At 39.6% G+C, this 24,455-nt stretch overlaps 3 protein-coding genes and 1 non-coding gene across 5 annotated transcripts in view; 2 read left to right on the top strand and 2 right to left on the bottom strand.

Annotated features, from left to right (window-relative positions):
* Positions 1–1,919, top strand: part of MATN2 (matrilin 2) — a 137,124-nt gene extending 135,205 nt beyond the window's left edge. For both annotated transcript variants that reach the window (XM_020288930.2, XM_020288932.2), the window contains exon 19: positions 1,371–1,919. In XM_020288930.2, coding sequence (XP_020144519.2) covers positions 1,371–1,426 — 56 coding nt within the window. In that variant the 3' untranslated portion in view covers positions 1,427–1,919. The remainder of the gene's footprint in view (positions 1–1,370) is intronic.
* A 6,094-nt stretch (positions 1,920–8,013) lies between these two features.
* On the bottom strand, positions 8,014–10,909 carry RPL30 (ribosomal protein L30). Its single transcript, XM_012761992.2, has 5 exons — positions 10,822–10,909; positions 10,663–10,715; positions 10,253–10,398; positions 8,881–9,011; positions 8,014–8,115 (listed from the first exon to the last, which is right to left on the bottom strand). Exons 2-5 carry the CDS (start codon positions 10,681–10,683, stop codon positions 8,066–8,068), a joined length of 348 nt encoding a protein of 115 aa, XP_012617446.1. The 5' UTR covers positions 10,684–10,715; positions 10,822–10,909; the 3' UTR covers positions 8,014–8,065.
* LOC142872205 (small nucleolar RNA SNORA72) lies at positions 8,344–8,475 on the bottom strand. Its single transcript, XR_012920422.1, has one exon. It is a non-coding gene; the product is annotated as a small nucleolar RNA SNORA72 (small nucleolar RNA).
* On the top strand, positions 10,907–17,173 carry LOC105869873 (tRNA (cytidine(32)/guanosine(34)-2'-O)-methyltransferase). The gene is made up of 2 exons (XM_012761991.2): positions 10,907–10,987; positions 14,848–17,173. The coding sequence occupies exon 2, from the start codon at positions 15,059–15,061 to the stop codon at positions 16,022–16,024; it is 966 nt and encodes a 321-aa protein (XP_012617445.1). The 5' UTR covers positions 10,907–10,987; positions 14,848–15,058; the 3' UTR covers positions 16,025–17,173.
* Positions 17,174–24,455: the final 7,282 nt, after the last annotated feature.

Here is a 24,455-nt window from a genome sequence, read left to right as displayed (position 1 = left end):
TGGCAATGGTCAAGCACTTAGTTGCCATCTCCTGTTCTAGGGGGTTTAGCAATAAGGCCAGTCAGCATGCAAAGTAAAGGAAAAAGAGACTGACTTAACTTCCTCTCTGTTGGGAGGATATGTACTGGGTCTGAAATTCATCAAAGGTACAGTATGGATAGGCAAAGAATGTCGTAGGAGGAAGAAGTTTCAAACCCAATCTAAACTCTAAACCTTTCCTTTAGCCCCAAGCTACACCACAGCCACATTTGGATTCAGTGTGTACTTTCTGGAGGGCTGGGGTGGTTTTGTGTGTGGGTTGGTTTTTTTTTTTTTTTTTGGCAGCAGAGATATTTTCTATCAGCACTCTAAAAGATGAAATGTTCTAAGGGAAAAGCAGGATCCAATGATTCATTAAAACAATATTACGAATAAAAGGAATGCTTTGGGATAATAGAGGAATGAGGATTCAGTACTTTTACACATTGAACACCCTGCCAATTGCTCTGAACTTAGAATTACAGTAAGCTTACTAAAGCTGGCTGGTATCTTTCTCAGCATGTATTAACTAGTCTACAGGGAAATGGTTTAATTCTGAACTACCTCTGTGCCAATGGGCTTATGTAATATGGAACAACAGCATATAGCACTTCCCTTTCTGAAAGCTGGAAATATGCTCCCCTAAGTAAAATAATCTGACAATGGTTACTATAAATGATGAATCTAGACTCTCATTTTACCACCAAGAGGGCAGATGGAGGGTATTAAGGAGGTTACAAGGAAGAGAAATACTTATTCTAACGTCTTTCCTCTTCCTTTTCCCATCACACCCCTGAAAGTCTACCTCATTAAGACAAAAAAAGATATATATATATATACATACACACACACACACACACACACATAAAAAAGAGCACAAGTCAGTCAGAATTCCTGAAGGCTGCCATCCTTTGGCTTTACCTGGCACCATGGGTGAAAACTTCCCATTTCCCTTCTCTTCTGACTTCATATCTTATTTTCCAAGGCCTAATCCTTTCATTTTCTTCTCATCACATTCTCAACATTATCAATTCTCTAGCTCTCAGCAGTGTGCTATGGCAAACTAATTTACAAGCAACAGGGGTGGGAACAGAAAGGACAAATTCAGAGCTATCTGGCTTTGATAATGTTTTTTTAAAAGTACTTAGCCTAAAATATATGTCTTGACATCATATGTTAAATGAGTTACTATAAACTTACAAATCAAAATTTTAAAATACTTGACAAAAATGGAAAACAAACTAAAGCCTTTTATATTTCAGAATCCAAATTTTTATGTAGATGATCAAGTTATATTTGAATGGGAGTAAAAATAGGCAATTCAGGTTCCTCTTCCTTAATTTGAGATTTACTAGAAGAAATGACAGAGAGAATGGAAGCCCTGGAAAATCGCCTCAGATACAGATGAAGATTAGAAATGCTCTACATTATCTGTATGTCATTGCATCAAAGATTACATTGAAATCAGTTCAGAGCATCAAAGCTCAGGCTTTGGTTGATAATGTTGTGAAGTAAAACAAAACCAGTACTGAGAAAGCTGGTTTGCTATAGAACAAAGACAAAAAGTAGACACTAACTTGTATAAATTTATTTAGAAAAAAAAAATCCTTCAGAATTTTATGAGTTTACCATGAGAATAAATAAGCTATGCAAGGTATTTTGTAATATACTGTGGACATGACTTGCTTCTGCCTTGTCCTGCCTTAGTGTTGCAGTCTCATTTCACTATAAGATCAAGTTTGCGCAGTCTTACTGCTGTAGAACACTGGCCATAGGAAATGCTATTTTTTTGTATTAGACTTTACTTTGATATATGTATATGGATGTATGCATAAAACACAGGACATATGTACTTGTGTAACATGTTGGATTTTTTATATATTAAAATTCACTTCAGAGAATGGTATTGTGTAAAATTCTTAATTTAACTTTAAATGCAAGATATGTATACATGAGAAATAGCCATTATGCGTATGAACAAAATGTTGAATCTTACCAGTAATCAGAAAAATGCAGGTTTTATGATACCATTTTTCACCCATCAGCTTAGTGAAAATGAATGTAATTGTCTATTGGTAAGGATGTGACAATATGGGGCTCTTACAGTGAGTGCAAATAACAGTCTCTTTGGAGAATAAATCTCCTGGTATCTCATAAAACTGAAAATACATACAACCCTGTAACTAGCAACTGCACTTATAGTTACCTAACTAGATGATTTTAACACATACTTACAAGGAGATCTGTATAAGAATGTACAGATCACTAGAGTTTGTAAAAGCTCTACAACAAAAGCTCTACAAACTCTAGTACAAACTAGTTTGTAAAAGCAACAAATTAGAAACAACCTAAAATATCATCAGATGGGGAACTGATAAACTACATAGTCTATGCCATAGAAATACTATACATTTACAGGAAGGTGCTGAATCTACACAAATACATGGTAAAACTCAAAAACAAAGATGACTTTAAAAAACCAATGAGGCCTGCCTGTAATCCTAAAACTCTGGGAGGCTGAGGTAGGAGAATCCCTTGAGTTCAAGACCAGCCTAAACAACAGTGAGATCCTGGCCCTACAAAAAACAGAAAATTTAGCTGGGTGTGGCAGTACAGTCCTGTAGTCTCAGCAACTAAGGAAGCTGAGGCAGGAAGATCACTTGAGCCCGGGAGTTTTGAGCATGCAGTGAGCTATGAATGCACCACTTCACTCCAGCCTGGACAATAGACAGAGACCCTGTCTCTAAAAAAAAAAAAAAAAAAGATAGCCTAAATGATGTTCTTCCCATGGAAGCCACTGTATTTTAGAGTCCAAATGATACTTTACAAACAAAACACCTTGAATGAGCTTAGGTTTAAATATTTCAAAAGAAGTGTTTCCATCAGAATGTCCTCCCAAAGGGCAGTGTGAGAGAGTGGGAAGAGTATCTACTGGGCCTCAACTTTATCTGAAAATCGAGTTCTTTCTAGGCATAGAAGTTGTGACTCAAAGTATTAAACCTTGAGTTTGTATTTATATTTGAGTAAACCATTTGACCCTGAAAACACAGGTTTTCACGAGGAAGTAGTATTGGTTTGTGTTGACATTATGTTGGAGATAGTCATGCATCCCTCAACGGTGGACATATGTTCTCAGGCATGCGTCATCAGGCGATTTTATCTTGTGAACATCATAGAGTATACTCACACAAACCTAGATAGTATATCCTATTGCTCCTAGGCTACAAACCTATGTATAGCACGTTACTATAATGAATACTGTAAGCAACTGTAACACGATGGCTAATTATTTGTGTATCTAGATATATTTAAACATAGAAAAGGAATTTCTTAGCTTTATATAATCTTATGGGACCACCACCGTATATGCAGTCTGTTGTTGACCAAATGTCTTATATGTTGCATGACTGTGTATAAGTTCAGGCATTGCTTCCAGTCGGTCAGTTCTACTTCATTTTCTATTGTGTTCAAGCTCCCTCTAGTGGCTCAAAAGACTACTCCCCCTTTAGCTATTAAATACATTTCATCATACATTTTTTAGTTATTAAATACATTTCTCCATCTTAGGGGGAATACAACTTCAAGGAAAACAAAAGCTTCCAAACTTTTGTAAATTTATTTATAAAATTAATCAAAATTTACAGGTTAATCTAAGATAACTTGAAGATTGCCTAAAATTTGAATATTTCTCACTTATTTTTTGCCACCTATACATTTCAGTTGTAAGGATTTTACATTCCATTTTCATCATTTATTGTGACTTTTCCATGCCTTGATTTCATCTGCAAAATGGGTATAATATTTCTACTTCAATGGGTTGTCAAGAGGATTAAATGAGTTCACATATACACTACATATACACTATTTAGTAAAACATTTTAAATGCTGAAAATTAACTATTATATTTTTATTCTTCAGCAGCCAATAGTATCAGAAACAAAGATGGTCCTTGGGTTAAGTGTATGTTGAGTGAATGAAAGAACAGAATTAATCCATTCCTTACCTGAGAAAAGTATTTTGGCAGATTCCCACACCTAAAATTACCTTTTGAGGCAAACAGGTAGGAGGTAGTAGATTAAATAATGGTAAGTACAAAAGATGGCAAAGAACTACTATTAACAAGACAAAAATAAAACTGTAGACTGCCAAAAGTACATCAATGAGAATTAAGTACACTTTTAAGCCCTAAAAGTCATTATTTGCTCTTTTATTTTTTCCCTTGAGACAGAGTCTCACTATTTCTCCTGGTAGAGTGCAGTGGCATCATCACAGCTCAGTGCATCTTCAAACTCCGGGGCTCGAATCATCCTCCTGCCTTAGCCTCTCTAGTAGCTGGGACTATAGGCATGTGCCACAATGCCTGGTGGATTTTTCTATTTTTAGTAGAGACGGGGGTCTAACTCTTGCTCAGGCTGGTCTCAAACTCACCTGAGCTCAGGCTCAAGTGATCCTCCCATCTTGGCTTCCCAAAGTACAAGGATTACAGGTGTGAGCCACCATATCTGGCCTGCTCTATTTTTGGTAAGTGACATAAAGTTGAATATGTTGAGTCCCTGTCCTCTAGGACCTTAGTTTAGTGAGACAGTTGTGATTTAAAAGGCCAAAAAGGTCTAAGGTAACTCTGAGGCACCTATTCTAGACTGGAAGAGGATGTCGGGCTTTCTCTCAGAGTAAGTACAAGTAGGATGGAGAAGGGGGCAGGAGGAAGGAAAGCAGATGCCACTGCAGGCAGAGGGAGCAGCAAGTTTAAGGGGCAGCTGGTAGTTACAAACAAGCAGATCAAAGAGAAAACAGCTTTCCATGAAGCAGATGATAATCTTCCTGATGAACCAACTAATTGCATTCATCGTTAGCCTAAAATTTGGTTTATTTTCTACACTCCTTTTGCTTCTACTATTCCATACCAACTGCAATTCTTAACACACTCCATAATATCTGACCTCTCCTTTGGGACTTCTATCTCCATACCTAACAATTCAATATAGGTATGGAGTAAATCTAATAGGCTAGAACTTCCCACAATCTCCTGCATATTAGAGCTACCCAGTCAAACACCATTGCTTTCATTGTAATCAGAGAAGAACATTTAAAAATGCTACCTTACACCTTCCCAGATGTTCTTACCCAGTGGCACTTTCTGACTCTGGCAGTAGTTTAACAACACAGGTACCACAGGCCAGAATGACTGAGGTATGTTTCCTATCTACTAGCTTTAAACTCCTTGTCCCTGAACTTTAAATTCTTTTCTTGCTACAAGAAACAACAGTGATTGCACAAAAAGTACATATAAAGAAAAGTAAAAGCCAAATGACTTTATAGCACATTGTCACTACCTAGAAATCATAAATTTTCTAAAAACCATCATTCCAAAATGCCTCTAGCCAAAAAAATCATGCAACAGAAGAAACATTGCAAAGAAATTAGACTGGCTTCCTCAAAAACCTGAAAATATAACTACTATATGACCCAGCAATTCCACTGCTGAGTATTCAGAAGGGAATGAAGTATATGGAAAAGATACCTACACTCCATGTTTATTGCAGCACTATTCACAATAGCCAAGATATAGAATTAACCTAAGTGTCCATCAGCAGACAATGGATAAATTGTGGGATATATAATGACAGTGTTATCAGAAAAAAAAGAGTGATGTGTATACCCAATGTAATATCATATAGCCACAAAAAAGAATGAAATCCTGCCATTCGGAACAACACAGATGAAACTGGAGAACATTATGTTAACTACAATAAGCCAAGCACAGAAAGACAAATCCCACATGTTCTCACTCCTATGTGGGAGCTAAATATTAAAATCAATGGATCTCGTGGAGACAGAGTAGAATGACAGTTACCAGAAGCAAGGAAGGGTAGTGGGGAGGGTGGGAATAAAGGATGGTTAATGGGTGGAAAAATGGATAGAATGAACAATATTTGATAACAAAGTGACTATAATCAACAATAAGTTAGGGTATACTTTAAAATAACTAAAAGAGTGGAATTGGAATGTTCATAACACAAGTAAATGATAACTGCCTGAGATGGAACCCCAATTACCCTGCTTTAATTCATGGTATACCTGTATCAAAACATCGTATATACCCTATAAAGATATACAACTATTGATTTGTTGGCAAGTTAATAAACTCCAATTACCTTGCTTTAATTCATTGTATGCCTGTATCAAAACATCATATGTACCCTATAAAGATATGAAACTATTGATTTGTTAGCAAGTTAATAAACTCCTTTTTCCTTCTCAAAAAAAGAAAAAAAAGATATACAACCATTATGTACCCATAATTAAAAAATTTTTAAAAAGAAATGGTACATTGGTGTCTATAATAATGTTTTCTTCAGGTCACCACCCTTTAAGAAATTAAAGCTTGTCAACCTGGAAGGAAAAATAACCCAAAAAGCGTGAAAAATTTACTTGTGGGAGAAATTGACCAAGCATATCATAAAAACATTTTCAAACTATGGAAACGGACAGTATTAGTGTTAGAGACTAGTAATCTCTATAGTTAAATCTTTGATATGACTAAGCAATTCTTATCAAAGATTTCAAACATATATCACTTTGGGCACACTGGTCTCTTGATATATAAACATGAATACCTTTATATTTAAAATTTTCCATACAACCCAGTGGCTCTTAACCAGGGAAGATGCCAGTTTAAAAATGTGGAGATGCCTGAGGTGATGGATACCCTACTTACCCTGATTTGATTAATATACATTGTATGCCTATATCAAACCATCACATATGCTCTATAAATCTGTACAACTATTATGTGCCCATAATAATTAAAATTAGTTTTTAAATGTGGGGATGACATTTAGGGGTGTTGAATGTCACAATGACATGGAAGGAAAACCAAGAATGAAAATTACCCTGCAGTATCCACAGCCCTGGACGACACAGAATTGTCCTATCAGTCAGCAGCGCTCTCAAACTGAGAAATACTGAATAACCAAATAACCAGTTAATGAAAGCCGGAGTCTCCAAAGTATATCCACCTCAGACTAACTTCAGACACAAACTAGAATCATGAGATATTACCTTGAGAGAAACCAACTTCTTCACCCGTAAAACTGGGAACATGACCTACCCATGGTTGTCATACAACTATTAAGAGCTGGAATCCTGACTCCAAGTTCAGAAAATGCTTGATTTTCTGGATGGTATATAGAAAGCATCATCATCTCTTATGTCTCACTCATCTACCATCCAAAATTGCTTTAGAGAAAGAGGGCAGAGAATGGGGGAAGAGGGAGATTGAGTCTAAAATCCAAAAGACTGCCATTTTTGACACTTCTGCAGCCTCCCTCAAAGCCCAGCAGACTGCACAGGGTATACCCTACCAGCACCATTCAACTCTATAAATTTAAGATGTAGCTAAATCAGTATTTTCCCCCAATAAATTCCTTTGAATGTTCCAAGCATATACTCTTGGGAAATGCAGTTTCCCAAAATTCTAAACACTAAACATACATTACAGTACATCTTTTAGAACAAATAATATAAAACACACTTGGGCAAAGATTATTTTGAAGTCATCTAAGTACATCTCTTCTACTCCAACCACTGCACAACCTTAGGAAAGATCTTTCTTCATTACATTAAAGTTCAACAGAACTTTTCTCAGCCTATGACAGCATTTTGGGTAGGGAAGCATATCACTCAATCCTTTTTGCTAGTCAGATTTGGTAAAGCGCATTTCTAGCTAAATTTTGGGTATTTAACCTTGCTGCCTCTCAAACATATTCAAATATAAAATGCAAACAATGTCCTGAGACTGGAATTACAAAATTAAGTCTCTCAATAACTTGGTACTTCCTTAGTGGTTCCTTAGAAAGGAACTCAGTGCGCTCTCTTTACAAAGAAATGTTTAACTCTTCATTGAAAAGTTTATTAATAGCTACCTCATCCCCTCTAATCCTATCTCCAGAAAAGTGTACTGAAACAAATATATAAATAACTGAAATGGATACATTGTTTTTATACCACAGGCACTGTGTTTTATTAAAGAAAACATTTGCACAATTTACTTTTCACCAGTCTGTTCTGGCATGCTTCTAATGATATCAGAGTCACCTAGAAAATAAAAATACAGTAATTTTACGATTCATTTAATGATAACTAGCAATCACAAAATTTCCCTACTTTGGTTATGCCTTTAAACAAAGTCTGCAAATTAGCACTGATTATTTGCAAAACTTATTATATAAGGTGTACTATCATTTTTCTTAAGGTTGACCAAAGATAACCTAGACCACAGCCATTCTACAATCATATAAATGATCATATAATAAATCAGACCCGATTTATCACAAGCATTTATAAAACCAAACCTAGGGAAAGAACTAGGTCTGGGGACACATGCATGATTTTAATATAGCGAATGTTTAGCCTGTCCTGATTATTACAAAACCAGAACAGCGAGAAAATTCGCAGTATTTTATGAACTAAAATTCATGTGTATTTGTAGGCACTTCGTTGTAAACCAATTTTACCTGTTTTCAGACAGCTTTGGATTTCTTTTTTCTACTATTTTACCCGATTATCCCCACTTATAATTTCACTTTTTACCAAGTTCCTAAGATTATCTCGCAGGTGTTTTATCAAACAATTCATGATCTCACAGTAAAAAAACAAACAACATTAATTACAATTAATGACATTATTTATAATGTTTTGGCACTCATTACCAGTTCTCTCTACACAATACAACCAGGATATCCCTTGCTATATCCAAATTCTTATTATCTGAACTCAGGAACCAAAGACATTTGCATAACAAGGAAAACTTACATACTGCATTAGAAAGGGGAAAATGATTTTATGATTTAAAATGCATACCTGGATCAATGATAGCCAGTGTGCATACTCTGTAGTATTTTCCGCATGCTGTGCCCAATTCAATGTTATTGCCACTGTAGTGATGGACACCAGTTTTGGCTAACATGGCATAGTACTCTATTTCAGATTTCCTTTGGGAACAAAAAAATGCAAATAAATAAATGCCATACCCCAAGTGACTGACAGACTAAATGTTACTACTTCTCTTAGTAGCTTTGATAATGCTGAGGCCTCCCAACAGTAGCAAAACCACTTATTACTATTAAAAACTTATTATCATATCCATTAACTGATACAAGGCAACCTTCCCTTGGATCCCTCACAAGTGAAGGGACAACCAGAAAATATCTACTGTACATCTACTATGTTTACAACAGTGTCTGTGGTCATGGAATAGAGTAGGATGCAAAACAAATAAAAGCAAAGCATTATTCACTTAGCATTAAGTGCTACTTTATGTTATATAATCCTATAACCTCTAAAGTAGGTATTATATTCTCTATTTTTAACTAATGAAGAAATCAAAGCACGGAATATTAAATGGAGGATTCAGAATCCAAACTCAAGTTATATATAAAAGACAAGCCATTTCTATTACCCTGTAAGTACTCTGAATCCTGGATAAGGAGTGATAATATTTACCCAAAGAGTTAACATTTCAGTGTTAAAATCATCTCAGGCCCCATCCCAGACCTACTGAATTAGAATCTACATTTCAACAAGACCACCTACGGTATGTGATTTCTTTGCACAGCTACCTTTCAGAAGCCCTGCTATAAAAGGTAAGCTTGAAAGAATGGTTTCTTTCTCACAACTGTGAGATGGGATGAAGAAAGCAGTTGGGGCTCTGCCAATAAGTACAAGCACACTACACAAAAGCCGTGTGCAGGTTATGCATTACTACAGAAAATCAACCAGGGTAAGGGACTGATCAGATGCCTTATATCCTGCAAGGTCCAAATTTCTTTTGCTTATTTACAATACCCACCAAGTTCGATTTCAAAGCAGTAAGCTGAGCATAAACCTTGGCTCAGAGTAGACATAGCAGGCAGACCTAGGTAATTCTTTAACAGCCTGCAAACCCAGAATCCAGCCTCAAACTTTCTTTGATGGTCTGTGTTTTTTACCCCGCCTGCCACACATTTCTCCCCAAAACAAACTTACAGAAGGAAAGCACATAATGAGACGGGGTAAAAAACCAAGAGCCGAACATCACAATAACAACCTGATAATTACTCTCAAAGTGTTCGCCTGCAAAACAAGTTTTACATAAAATCGAATTTGTGCTACCCAAATCACAAGTTTACACTATTGGATATTGGCTCACGATGAGTTTGCGGTGGGCGACTCAAGCTCAGGTGCCTTCAGTTACCTCAACGCTGGACAGTTGTTGGCGAGGATGACCAATTTCGCTTTGCCTTGTCTGATCATCTTCAGAGTCTGCTTGTACCCCAGCACATACTTTCCACTTTTCATAACGAGTTGGAGCCTTGAGTTGATCGACTCCAACGACTTTTTCTAAAAAGCAAACATTAAACACGGACCTGAAGGCCTTGTTTGCAACCACCTCAAAACTGGATCCAGCTTTCTGGAGTCGAGCCCCTTAATAGAACTTCCGAAGTCGAGGGCCGCGAGTCATTGACAGGACCTCTCGGGTTCCCTTTGGGACCCTCCAAATGCTAGTGGGCATGCTGTCGCCCCAGTGAGCTCAGATCTGCCCGCCCCGGCCGACTCTCATTCTCCACGTGAATCGGCCTTCCGGCCCCGGCCTGCTTCACTCACCGTCTTCTTTGCGGCCACCATCTTCCTGCCTTAGGTGCGGGACGGCCCCCAACCTAGAACATACAAAGGACAAGACAGGAAGTTTAGGATCCGGAGGTCTAAACGGCAACCCACAGGGATACCCGCTCGGTCCAGCCTCAGTCTGGTGGAGCCACTCACCAAGACCAGCCGCCAAGATGGCCGGGGAGCGAGAAAGGAAGGAACTCCCACAATGCGTAGCTCTTCCCAGCGGTGCCGGGATTGTGGGACCGGAAGCGGAAATACGTCGCAAGCGGAAGAGGCGGAGCAAGAAGACGACCTCAGTCGGTTGTTCTGGCTGCCGCTGGTAAGTATGGTGGCAGGGATTTTCTCGCTTTTTCCAGCTGCGGGCCCTAAGCTTCCCAGCGTTATATTGCTTTTCTGCAGCTAGTTGCGAGTTTAGGAATGGACCAAACCCAGCGGGAGTTGGAGAACCTGACTCAGGGTGAGGTAGGAGGCTCGAGGAGAAGAGGCGGCGGCGGCTGCGACCGCGGCCTTTAATACCGCCGAGCTCATCTCTGCTCTTGGGGAGGCGAGCCGTAGAACCCGAATCCACCCTCCGCCGGGCAAATGCAAAAATAGCTGCGTCCCCCTCGCTGCCCTTGAATCCAGATTGCTGGTCTCTTGGAGAACGGTGGCACTTCGCGTGGGCCTCCATAACCCTTTGTGGCCGGGTTAGTGTGAATTTGTAAATCGAGTTTGCATAGAGAAAGCAGTTATAATTTTTTAAAAATATTTTTGCTGTTAACGTTGGACCTTGGTATCAGTGTTCTGTGACAGGTCGTTCAAAATATTGGGCACTGAAAGTTCCCACTCCGTCATCAGCTCAAAAAAAAAAATTAATATCAGACCACTAGGTAACTAGGTAAGTTATTTTGCGTGTCATCTTGCCCTGGAGTAGGACAAAGGGGGAAGCAAACTCGCTGCCTCCTCCACTGACCGGCCCTGAAAACGCGTGTTGTGCCAGTGACTAAGCTATGCTATTTACTTATATTATTTTATTTAATAGTCACAATACCCTATGAGATAGTAACCTTTTTATTCTCAGGGTTACATATCTAGTGTATTGTCGGGGATAGGACCAGAACCCAGGTAACTTAGGCCTCTTCACAACTAAAGTTTATTCATGTGTGCTGCAGTGTTACGTGAAATTAAGCTAGTAAAATTTGATTATCATGGTACTTGCTTTAGCATTTAGTCATAAATTACAAATAACTAGTCCTCTGATTTAAAGGCAGAAAACGTAGAGAAGTTGTGATGCAGCTGCCTGATAGAGTAAATGTTATAATACCAGTCCCCATTTAATCCTGTGCTCCTTATTTTTTTTTCTGATCTGTGTTTCATTTGTGGTTGTCATCCTGTTATAAAAATTGAGTCGGACACAGTGGCTTACGCCTGTAATCCCAGCTACTCAAGAGGCTGAGGTGGGATGGGAGGATTACTTGAGCCCAGAAATTTTAAGCTGTACTGAGCTATGATCATTCCACTGCATGCCAGCACTCCAGCCTGGGTGACAGTGTGAGACCCTTTCTCTAAAAAATAAGGTAAAATTAATAAAAATAAAAATGAATCATCTACTTAAGAGCAGATCTATGGAAGAAATCTCTGGATGTGGGGCCTGGGAATCCATTACAATTAACTCCAGGTACAGTTGGGGAATGTTTAGAGTCTACTATTCACATTAGACATTCAGGTATGCATCTTTTTCCCCCCCATTATCATCAAACACTTTTGTTAGACTTGATATGGAAAGAACTAAATCCTGCCTTCAAGGGGCTAATGGTCAGGTATAAGTATGAAACCATCATTACAGACATTGCATGTTCATTCCACAAATGGTTCCATGTGCTGGGTTCTCTGTAAGGCCCTGATCATATAAGATGCCTTCAAAAACCTTGCTATGTCTGAAGGAAGATATAAACAAATAGCATAACATGTTTATTCAGTTTAATAAACATATTTGATAAATTCAGCCTCACTCCAGGCACTAAGAATATGCAGAAATAAGACACATTGCCTGTTCTTAGCTTACTATCTATCTAGGTCTTAAAGGAGAGTAATATTAACAGTAATTAGTTTTTGTATAGACTTTAGTGTACTTTCACAGACCTTAACTCATGGTTACAATAACCTCATAGGCATTATTATCCTTATTTTACAGGCGCTAAAGCTAGAGCAGAAAGTGATTAAATAATTTAGCAAAGGTTAGACAGGTCAGAGCTGAGATTTGAACTCAGGTCTTCTGTAGTATTAACTGAAATCAAGGAGGGATGTATTCTAGTCAAGGAAGAGCAGAGAAGCAGAGCTAAAAGGACATAATCTGAGAGTGGCTAGTACTTTGGCTAGAATATAGCATTCATGAGAGGGAATGATAAGAATAGAAAAAAAGTAGAACATGGGGGGGAAGATTTACATGTTAAAATTATGTACATTTGCTTTAGGTAGTACAGATTTTTAAGAAATCATTTTATGCTCAAATTCTATTTAATCTTTTCCCAGAAATTTATTTAAATCCCCAGAGGCTTGTTGACCATTCCTGAAGAGCCTTTGGGAAAAGCTTCCTCAATTTTCAGCATTATTAGAAGCAGCATGACCATCAATGATTCCATAGCCAATTGTACTTGAAAACAATGAAGGCAGTAAAATTAAAGAGCCACTAGAAAAATTTAAGTTAGAAATAAAATAGGTTAGGAAAATAGGCAGTCTTGAAGGACAGATTGACTGTGTGTCAAAATAAAATGAACATACTTATATAAACGTTTTGTATAAGAATACTAAGATCACAGTGGCACCCTCTGGAAAATGAAATTGGAAGTTGGAAGGAGGTGGGGAAGCACTTTTAATTTTATTCCCTTCCGTGCTATTTAAATCTTTTGGCCCAGTGATTCAGCTTTTAGGAATCTTTCCTACAGAAGCAGTCACAAAGTTGCTCAAAGACATGAAAAGAATGGTATTTATTTCAGTATTATTTTTAGTAGCAAAAAACTAGAAACAACATCAAATGCTCATCATTTTTATCCAGTATATAGTCACGCACTGCATAATGATGTTTTAGTCAACAGCAAACCTCATATACAGTGGTGCTTCCATAAGATTATGGTCCCATAAGATTATAATACCTTATTTTTATTGTATTTTTTGTATGTTTAGATATACAAATATTTATTATCATGTTATAGTTGCCTACAGTATCCAGTATAGTAACATGCTGTATAGGTTTGTAACCTAGGAGTCATAGGCTGATACCATATAGCCTAGATGTGTAGTAGGCTATACCATCTAAGTTTGTGTAAGTATATTCTTTGATATTCACACAGTGATGTAATTACCTAAGGATGTATTTCTCAGAACGCATCCCTGCAGTTAAGTGATGCATGACGGTCTATGTTTGTATGCATATAGAAAACAGTCTAGAAAGCTAATCATTAAAACTTAAAGATGAGAAGAGTGGGTGGTGAGGAGAGGACCTTTTTACTTAACATTTTTCAGTACTGTTTGAATTATTTTACAGCATGCATTAATTATTTTTAAATAAAAAGTTCTTTTTTAATAAGTATTATTTACTTATTTTTTTTTTTGAGACAGTCTCACTCTGTTGTCCGGGCTAGAGTGCCATGGTGTCAGCCTAGCTCACAGCAGCCTCAAACTCCTGGGCTCAAGCAATCCTTCTGCCTCAGCCTCCTGAGTAGCTAGACTGCAGACATGCGCCACCATGCCTGGCTAATTTTTTCTATATATTTTTAGTTGTCCAGCTAATTTCTTTCTATTTTTAGTAGAGATGGGGTCTCACTCTTGCTTAGGCTGTTTTTGAACTCCTGACCTTGAGCAATCCTCTGGCCTCGGCCTCCCAGAGTGCTAGGATTACAGGCGTGAGCCACCATGCCTGGCAAAAGTGTTCTTTTTTAATAGTTGTTTCATGAAACATCAATTGTATCCCAAAGCAGTAATTCTCAAGTGTGGCTCCCAGATCACCTGCATCAGAATCAATTGGAGTTCTGACCCCTTGTCACCCCACACAGGCCTATGGAAGAAATCTCTGGGTGTGGGACCTGGGAATCAGTTCAGAAAATGAGATAGCGAGGACTCGGGTCTGGGTCTTGCCAGAGCCTTGGCGTTCCATGGTGCCAAGCTTGCTGTGCAGCAATAACTCTTTGGCTTGCATTACAGGTGTTGGGGTCAACTGTGAACACAAACTGAAGCCCTGCAATTTCTTAGGTGATTGTGCTCTCACTGAGGCTCGGGCTGTAAGCGGACCAACCTCCTTCCTCCAGCTTCTCCTCGTTCTGAAAGCTAAGAGGTAGGTGGTAGCCCACTCACCTGGTTACTGTTACTCAGTGGCATCAGCTGACTGTTGGCAGGTCCTTGAGCAAACTGTGAGATGGGACGGACGTCGAAGGACAAACGGGATGTCTACTACCGTCTGGCCAAGGAGAATGGCTGGCGTGCCCGCAGCGCCTTCAAGCTGCTACAACTTGATGAAGAATTCCAGCTCTTCCAAGGTGTGACACGGGCCGTTGACCTATGTGCAGCCCCGGGTAGCTGGAGCCAAGTGCTGAGCCAGAAGATTGGGGGCCAGGGTTCTGGCCACGTGGTGGCTGTGGACCTGCAGGCTATGGCTCCGCTACCAGGTGTTTTACAGATCCAAGGAGATATCACTCAGCTGTCCACTGCCAAGGAGATCATCCAGCACTTTGAGGGCTCCCCTGCGGATCTGGTAGTGTGTGATGGGGCTCCCGATGTAACTGGCCTCCATGATGTTGATGAGTATATGCAGGCCCAACTCCTCCTAGCCGCTCTGAACATTGCTACACATGTCTTGAAGCCAGGGGGCTGCTTTGTGGCCAAGATATTCCGAGGCCGGGATGTGACGCTCCTCTACAGCCAGCTGCGTGTCTTCTTCTCTAGTGTGCTTTGTGCCAAGCCTAGGAGCAGCCGAAACTCCAGCATCGAGGCGTTCGCTGTCTGTCAGGGTTATGACCCTCCTGAGGGCTTCATGCCAGACCTGACCAAACCCCTGCTGGATCACTCTTACGACCCAGATTTCAACCAGCTAGACGGTCCCACACGTGTCATTGTGCCTTTTGTGACCTGTGGGGACCTGAGCTCCTATGATTCAGACCGAAGTTACCCACTGGATCTAGAGGATGGCTCAGAGTACAAGTACACTCCACCCACACAGCCCCCCATCTCGCCACCATATCAGGAAGCTTGCACATTGAAGAAGAAGGGGCAGCTGGCCAAGGAGGTCCGCCCCCAGGACAGCCCTGTCGGCAGAGCGGATGCGTTGCCCCAGCCCCCGGCTGCCCCTGAGATGAAAGACAATGAAATGAATTACTCACCGTAACCCGGCATGCTGATATAACTCAGAAACTGCTTGCTATCAGAAAAACTAGGATTTGGGTTGATGCATTTGTTTTCAAATATCTCATCAATAGGACTTGAATGAACAAGCCCTGAGTAGGAATCTGCAGCAATCACCATGAAGACAACAAGGAAAAAAACACTGCAGAAGTCTGTGCTGCAATGGGAATTCTTGAGTGAGTTCTTACCCTCTTCTCTGAACTTCATCAGGGATGTCCTGATTATGTCCAGATTTTCCCCTGAAAGCAGAGGTTCTCACCTGGATAGAAGTCAGGAGTATCCATGAACTTGATGGAGGAAAATGTTACATCTTTATTTTCACTAATGTACCAGAAATTTAGCCTTACTCCTAGTCATAAATGCTGGCAACAAATGGCCGTAGTAAAAGCAGTACCTGTAATTTTCCCACCAATATAAATCTATTCCTTTTTATGTTACGTTACAGTTGTTGTAGGCAGCTTGATATATAGCACATTCATCACCACTTGGCATGGCAGATCTTATAATTTGATGTACTAATAGAATAGCCTATATATTACTGCAAAAAAAAAAAAAAAGAATGAGATAGCCAAATTGGTTCTGAGGCATACATGCTTAGATAGAGATACCAACTAAACAATAATGTTTAGTTTACACAATGTAAATACACTTTTATACTGAGTGCTGTACTTTTAAAGCTTTTTAAATATTCACTTTCCTCCAAACTAATCACGATAGATATTACCCCCATTTTAGAGAATAAATGAGTAAAGTGTTTGAGGTAATTTTTCTGAAGTGATTTTCATTATATAATACTAAGTATCATGTTTCCACTGTGTGTTGTGGTTTGAATATTTGTGTCTCCCCAAAAATTCATAGGTGAAAACAAATTCCCAATGTGATAGTATTGGTAGGTAGATGCTTTAAGATGTAATTAACTCTGCCCTCATGAATGGATTAATGCCATTATAAAAAGGGCTCGAAGAAGTGGATTTGCTATCTCTTTGCCCTTTTATCGTCTGTCTTGTGAGGATGGAGACGCAGCATTCCAGGCATCGTCTTTGAAGCAGAATCACCAAACCTTTTGGCATCTTGATGTTGGACTTCCCAGCCTCCAGAATTGTAAGCCAATAAATGTCTGTTAATAAATTAACCAGTCTCAGATATTCTGTTAAAGCAGCACAGACTAAGACACTATGTGTCCTCACTATACATTAAAGATAGGACGTAGTTGCTTTCACCCAAGGATCTTATCATGGTTTTGTACTGGAAGCCAGAGAAGCCCAAAGCACTCTTTGTGTATGAATCATGACTGCAAATGTTTGAGAATTCCTCCTAGGGAATCTAAACTGAGTCCACTGTATCTCTCTGGAGACAGACTTGGGTCCTTGGTTTTTCTCAATATCTGTATGACTTTGATCAAATTTTATAACCTCTCTAAGCCCCAGTGTCCTTATCAGTAAAACTGGATGAAATAAAGATGCCTACCTCATAGTATTGTGAGGATCACAGTAAATGTGACAGTGTATTATATGATATTTATGATAGTTAGAACTATCATATTCATTATCATCACCTATCACACGGTCCTTTACAGGATAAGCATGCAGTAGGTGTTAGTAGATATTCCTGGATCCTACTCTTACCTCCCCACCACAGCCACCCATCTATACCTTCTATAGTTAGTCACAGCAGCACAAAAACACTATTTACCTGGCTATGTGTGGTGGCTTATGCCTGTAATCATAGTACTTAGGGAGGCCAAGGCAGGAAGGTCCCTTGAGGCCAGGAGTTCGAGATCAGCCTGAGCAAGAGTGAGACCCCATCTCTACAAAAAAACAGAAAAATTAGCCTGGCATGGGGCCACATGCCTGTAGTCCCAGCTTCTTGGGAGGCTGAGGCAGAAGGATTGCTTGAGCCCAGGAGTTTGAGGTGGTTGTGAGCTATGATGATGCCACTGCACTCTAGGCCAGGCAACAGAGTGTGAGAGACCCTGTCTCAAAAGAAAAAAAAAAAAAAACTATTTTACCTGAGACACTTGTTATGCAAAAATGACATCCAAATCGTGGCTCATGAAGATTTTGTTAATATTTCCACACATGTATTTATTAGAGCAGGGGTTGGCAAACTTTCTGTAAAGGACATACTTAAGGCCTTTCAGGCCATATGGTGGTCTCTATGGCAACTATTCACCTTTGCTGTTGTAACACAAAAGCAGCCACAGACAATATGTAAATGAACGGTCATGACTATGTTCCAGTAAAACTACAAAATAAAGTAGCAGCCACATTTGGCCTGCAGATCATAGTTTGCTGACCCCTGTGTTAGAAGATTAATATTATTAATATTAAAAATAGCCACTGTAAGCCATATAGAGAATGTCCTTATTCTAAAGAGTTGTATTTTGAAGTATTCAGAGTGAAAAGTCATGATTTCTTCAATTAATATTCAAATGGTTAAGATAAAAATACGTAGATAGGTGGAACAAATGCAGCAGAGTGTTCATTGTTGAATTTAGGTGGAGTGTATATGAGTGTTCATTGTATTCAACTTTTTTTTTTTTTTTTTTTTTGAGACAGAGTCTCGCTTTGTTGTCCAGGCTAGAGTGAGTGCCATGGCGTCAGCCTAGCTCACAGCAACCTCGAACTCCTGGGCTCAAGTGATCCTACTGCCTCAGCCTCCCGAGTAGCTGGGACTACAGGCATGTGCCACCATTGCCCAGGCTAGAGTGAGTGCCGTGGCATCAGCCTAGCTCACAGCAACCTCAAACTCCTGGGCTCAAGCTAGCCTTCTGTTCAGCCTCCCGAGTAGCTGGGACTACAGGCATGCGCCACTATGCCCGACTAATTTTTTCTATATATATTAGTTTGCCAACTAATTTCTTTCTATTTATAGTAGAGACTGGGTCTCACTCTTGCTCAGGCTGGTTTCGAACTCCTGACCTTGAGCAATCCGCCCGCCTCGGCCTCCCAAAGTGCTAGGATTACAGGCATGAGCCACCGCGCCCGGCCTGTATTCAACTTTTTGTAAGTGAAAACCATACTAAAAAGTGAGGAGATTTATGACCATTGAGAAAGAACTTTGCCACCCAGACAATTATATTTTCCAAATGCTAGTATGTAGCATTTCAGAGTGATTTTGAAAGAATACCAACAGGTATTATGGTATCTGTTACCATAATACCAACAGGTAAATATGATAAGACAGGATTAACACAGGGCCCTCTTTTAGTTTTCCTTCACCAAAATTGCAGCTCCAAGTTTCTGAGAACTTTGCAGGCATTTGGGTTCATTGTGCTTCTGGTTTTTACTTGGTATGAGAATTAAAAGTGACAGGCTGCATTCCTTGATGCAAGTGCCAACAAGTTCATCTTACTTTTTTTTTTTGAGACAGAGTCTCACTCTGTCGCTTGGGCTAGGGTGCCGGAGCATCAGCCTAGCTCACAGCAACCTCAAAACTCCTGGGCTCAAGCAATCCTCCTGCCTCACCCTCTCAAGTAGCTGGGACTACAGGCACATGCCACCACACCCAGCTAAGTTTTCTATTTTTAGTAGAGACAGGGTCTCACTCTTGCTCAGGGTGGTCTCAAACTCCTGAGCTCAAGTGATCCTCCCACCTCGGCCTCCCAGAATGCTAGGATTACAGGTGTGAGCCACTGTGCCCAGCCAGTTCATCTCACTTTCATTGGTTTAATGCACTGACCTATCTCCTTATTGTCAGGTAGTTAAAACTATCATACTCATTATCATCAGCTATTCAGTGTCTAGATGAGGAAGCAGTCCTCTAGTGATTTGGAACTCAATTTATTTAACACCCTTCACATTCTTACCAGTCAACCCTGGATATTATATATGCTCACAAATATGGTAGGGAGAGCAAGGGACAAGGAATCCAAGTGAAATGACCCTGTAAACTCAAGTGAATGTTGGTGGCCTTACAACTAACTAAAACATACAAGAATTCTGAATCTTTTTTTTTTTTTATTTTTTTTTATTTTTTTTTTTTTTGAGACAGAGTCTCGCTTTGTTGTCCAGGCTAGAGTGAGTGCCGTGGCGTCTAGCTCACAGCAACCTCAAACTCCTGGGCTTGAGTGATCCTTCTGCCTCAGCCTCCCGAGTAGCTGGGACTACAGGCATGCGCCACCATGCCCGGCTAATTTTTTTTTTATATATATATCAGTTGGCCAATTAATTTCTTTCTATTTATAGTAGAGACGGGGTCTCGCTCTTGCTCAGGCTGGTTTTGAACTCCTGACCTTGAGCAATCCGCCCGCCTCGGCCTCCCAAGAGCTAGGATTACAGGCGTGAGCCACAGCACCCGGCCTAAGAATTCTGAATCTTTAGTGGACAAGAAGGAATGAAGGTTACCTACTCATCTCTGTTTCTACCTCCACAATAATAAAGAATCTAAACTATTTCTCCTATGCTCCTTCCTGTTCAGACTGGGAGTGCTCCAGACTTAACAGTTTTGCTTTCTGGCTTTAAAACTACAAATTGTTCTGGATGGACTAAAAATAGGCCAGAGAAACACTTTCTCCCGTTTTTTAAAATCTCTTTTTTCATCCAGGGAAGCATGTGCTTCTTATACTCTTGGATACAAAGAACCCAAAGTACTTTATTCACTATTTTACTGTGGAGCGTAAAATAGTAATTTTCAAAAGTAAACTGGTACCTATTAAACTTGGTCTTTGGATGTTTTATATTTCTTAAGAGTCAGTTTTGGAAATTTTAGTACATTATAACTGGGATTCCTGTGCTTCTAAGTGTCCATAAAAGTAGGACATTTTAACATTATCAATAATTTGAAAAGTTTATGTACTTTTGTCCTTTAAAAAGCTGGAAAGCACAGGCTAAAACAATGTTTTTTTGCTTTTAACCAGAATAATATCAACTTAATGTTGTAACACTGCATGTTATGCTGATCAGAAAATATGACTGATTACTTAATGGAGAAATACATAATAAATGCAATTTTGTAACAAAAACAGGGATGTGGAAGAAAAATGATAAAAGGAGTCTTCGGAGGTGAAAGGATTTATGAACTACTGCCTCAAAGATAGTTCCAGCTTTTAAAATCACAATAGCAGTTATGATCTGGTGTTACCAAACTAGTTATCAAATAAGACTAAAGAGATAAGATAGAACAAGTATTTGTTAAGGAGAGAGGAAAGGAGAAGGGTAAGCATTGTATATTAGTCTGGAGTTGTGTGTTGTAAGCCACAGAAACAAATTAGCTCACTTAAGAAGAAAAGGAATTTATTTTGTAGTTCAACAAATGGACAAGAAAGAATCCAGGAGAGCAAGACCCAGATTTGTGTATACGGGTCAGAGGAAAAGCAGCACCATTTATTAGTTGCTGATTCAGGACACACTATAAAAACAACAAGACAGCACCTCAATCTTATCTTGGCTAGTGCCATAATTGAGTATTTAATGTGCCGGTCCACTTCCACCATTCTATAGGTTTGGCTGTTTCTGGATAATGAGGTAAATGGAAAGAAGAGTAAATCATATAGAAATTAACCTATTACCTTTCTTGTCTCACAATAAAGTGAGTTCTTTGATAAGACAGTACAGTTGACCCTTGGTATTTGTGGGGGATTTGTTCCAGGACCCCCACCCCAGGATACCAAAATCCATGTATGCTTAGGTCCCTTACATAAAATGGTGTCTTATTTTCATGTAACCTATGCACATCCTCCTGTATATCTTAAATCTCTAAATTACTTATTTAATAATACCTAATATAATGTAAATGCTAGTAAATAGTTATTATAATGTATTGAGGGTTTTGTGTTTTTTTATTGTTTTCCCAAATATTTTAAATCTGTAGTTGGTTGAATCCATGGATGTAGAAACTGCAGATACGAGGGGCTGACTGTACTGGATATAATGTCTTTTTTTTTTTTTTTTTGAGACAGAGTCTCACTCTGTTGCCCAGGCTAGAGTGCCGTGGCATCAGCCTAGCTCAAACTCCTGGGCTCGAGCAATCCTTCCGCCTCAGCCGCCTGAGTAGCTGGGACTACAGGCATGTGCTACCATGTCCGGCTAATTTTTTCTATATGTTTTTAGTTGGACAATTTCTTTCTATTTTTAGTAGAGACGGGGTCTCACTCTTGTTCAGGCTGGTCTTGAACTGCTGACCTCTCGAGCTATCCTCCCACCTCGGCCTCCCAGAGCGCTAGGATTATAGGCGTGAGCCACCACACCTGGCCTGGATATAATGTCTTAATGGTATGTCCACTATTGGGTAAGACTGGCAGATTCATGACAGGCAGGAAAAGCAAATCCCCTACAGTAAAGATCATCTATTGTCTCCAAAGAAATCCAGCCTATCTTCCATGAAGTGACTGACAGGTCCCCTTCAAAGTATGGTATCATTTCAGAGACTTAGAGTTGGTCACTCCTACTGCAGCTTGCAAAGTGGGAACTCAGCCAGGTAAGCCTCGGTAAGGGGAAGCACATGGTGTTGAGGGTATGATTATTATTGTTCACCTGATTATAAAATGCTTCCTCTGAAGAACACAGAAGATACCATAACTTCACTGACAAATCATTCCTGAGGAAAAGTGATATATACCAGGCAACTCCTAAAAGATAATGGATGGAGAAAATGGGAAATTTAACTGGGCTCAGTAAGCCCTGGTTTACATGAAAGTGTTAAGATTCAGAGAATTTCAAGTTACAAGTTTACATTTAACTAATCTCTGAGTTACTGCATCTCTTTTGGGGTAGAATGGAGTTTTTAAAAATTTCACTATTTAAATAAAATTAAATGTGACTAATTTTTTTACAAAGGAACCCTAGAAGTGGGAGCTTGCTATGGACTGAATTGTGTCCCCCCCTGCCCATGTTCATATATTAAAGCCCTAACCCCAATGTAACTGTATCCGGAGACAATTTAAGAGGTAATTAAGGATAGGGCTCGTATAAGACATTAGTAGAAATGGTGTTTTAAAAAAAATTTTTTTTTTTTTTTAAAAAGGATAGGGCTGGCCGGGCGCGGTGGCTCACGCCTGTAATCCTAGCTCTTGGGAGGCCGAGGCGGGCGGATTGCTCAAGGTCAGGAGTTCAAAACCAGCCTGAGCAAGAGCGAGACCTCGTCTCTACTATAAATAGAAAGAAATTAATTGGCCAACTGATATATATATATATAAAAAATTAGCCGGGCATGGTGGCTCATGCCTGTAGTCCCAGCTACTCGGGAGGCTGAGGCAGAAGGATCGCTCGAGCCCAGGAGCTTGAGGTTGCTGTGAGCTAGGCTGACGCCATGGTACTCACTCTAGCCTGGACAACAAAGTGAGACTCTGTCTCAAAAAAAAAAATAAAAAATAAAAAAATAAAAAGGATAGGGCTCTAAAATAATAGGGCTGTGGCCTTATAAAAAGATGAAGAGAGAGATCTCTTTCTGTTGTGTGAGACAGAAGGTGGCTGTCTGCAAGCTAATTATGTCTCCCCAACATTCATGTGTTAAAAGTCCTAACCCCCAGTACATCTCAATGTGATTGTACAGTATTTGGAGATACAGCCTTTAGAAGGCTAATGAGGTCGAATGGGTGAGCCCTAATCCAATATGACTCATGTCTTTATAAGAGGAGGAGACACACAGAGACAGGCCCAGAGGAAAGACCAAGTGAAGACTTTGGAGAAGACAGTCATTTTCTAGCTGAGGAGGGAAGTTCCTCAAGAAACCAACCCTGCTGACACCTTGATTTGGGACTTCTAACCTCCAGAACTGTGATGAAATAAATTTCTGATGTTTAAGCCACCCAGTCTGTGGTAGTTTGTTACAGCAACCCTTGCAAACTATCACAAATGGTAACATGCCTTGTTGAATAATGTAGAATTCATGAGTGTTTATTGATATAAATAAACGAATAATAAATGGGCCAGGCACGGTGGCTCATGACTGTAATCCTAGCACTCTGGGATGCTGAGGCAGGGGGATCGCTCAAGGTAAGGAATTCGAAACCAGCCTGATCAAGAGCAAGAAACTCTGTCTCTACTAAAAATAGAAAGAAAGTAATTGGCCAACTAAAAATATATAGAAAAAATTAGCCAGGCATGGTGGCACATGCCTGTAGTCCCAGCTACTCAGCAGGCTGAGGCAGGAGGATTGCTTGAGCCCAGGAGTTTGAGGTTGCTGTGAGCAAGGCTCATGCCATGGCACTCTAGCCTGGGCAACAGAGTGAGACTCTGTCTCAAATAAATAAATAAATAAATGGAGGAAAAGGGAAAGTGCTTCCTTATAGTAGAATGCCACCTAATAAATGTTGAAGGCATAATGTTATTAGAAAAATCACCATTCGATAACTATCATAATACTAATAATAATTGATCCAAGCAAGAGTATCAGTATGTTAAAAGTAGCAGATAAAAGTTTGATGAGAAACAGGATATTTACTTAGCCTTATAGTCTCTCCCCATAAATTACAA

The sequence above is a fragment of the Microcebus murinus genome, chromosome 7, assembly GCF_040939455.1.
Source record: "Microcebus murinus isolate Inina chromosome 7, M.murinus_Inina_mat1.0, whole genome shotgun sequence".
Lineage (NCBI taxonomy): Eukaryota > Metazoa > Chordata > Mammalia > Primates > Cheirogaleidae > Microcebus > Microcebus murinus.
The sequence above is the reverse complement of the archived record's forward strand: the minus strand, read 5'-3'. Positions and strand labels throughout refer to the sequence as shown.

Excerpts from the sequence above, each read along its gene's own strand:
- RPL30 (XM_012761992.2), bottom strand. The coding sequence starts at position 10,683 with ATGGTGGCCGCAAAGAAGACG. Across the intron at positions 10,399-10,662 it reads TGGTGGCCGCAAAGAAGACG|AAAAAGTCGTTGGAGTCGAT; the intron begins GTGAGTGAAGCA and ends TTTGCTTTTTAG. Across the intron at positions 8,116-8,880 it reads ACTGGCTATCATTGATCCAG|GTGACTCTGATATCATTAGA; the intron begins GTATGCATTTTA and ends TTTATTTTCTAG.
- LOC105869873 (XM_012761991.2), top strand. The coding sequence starts at position 15,059 with ATGGGACGGACGTCGAAGGACAAACGGGATGTCTACTACCGTCTGGCC.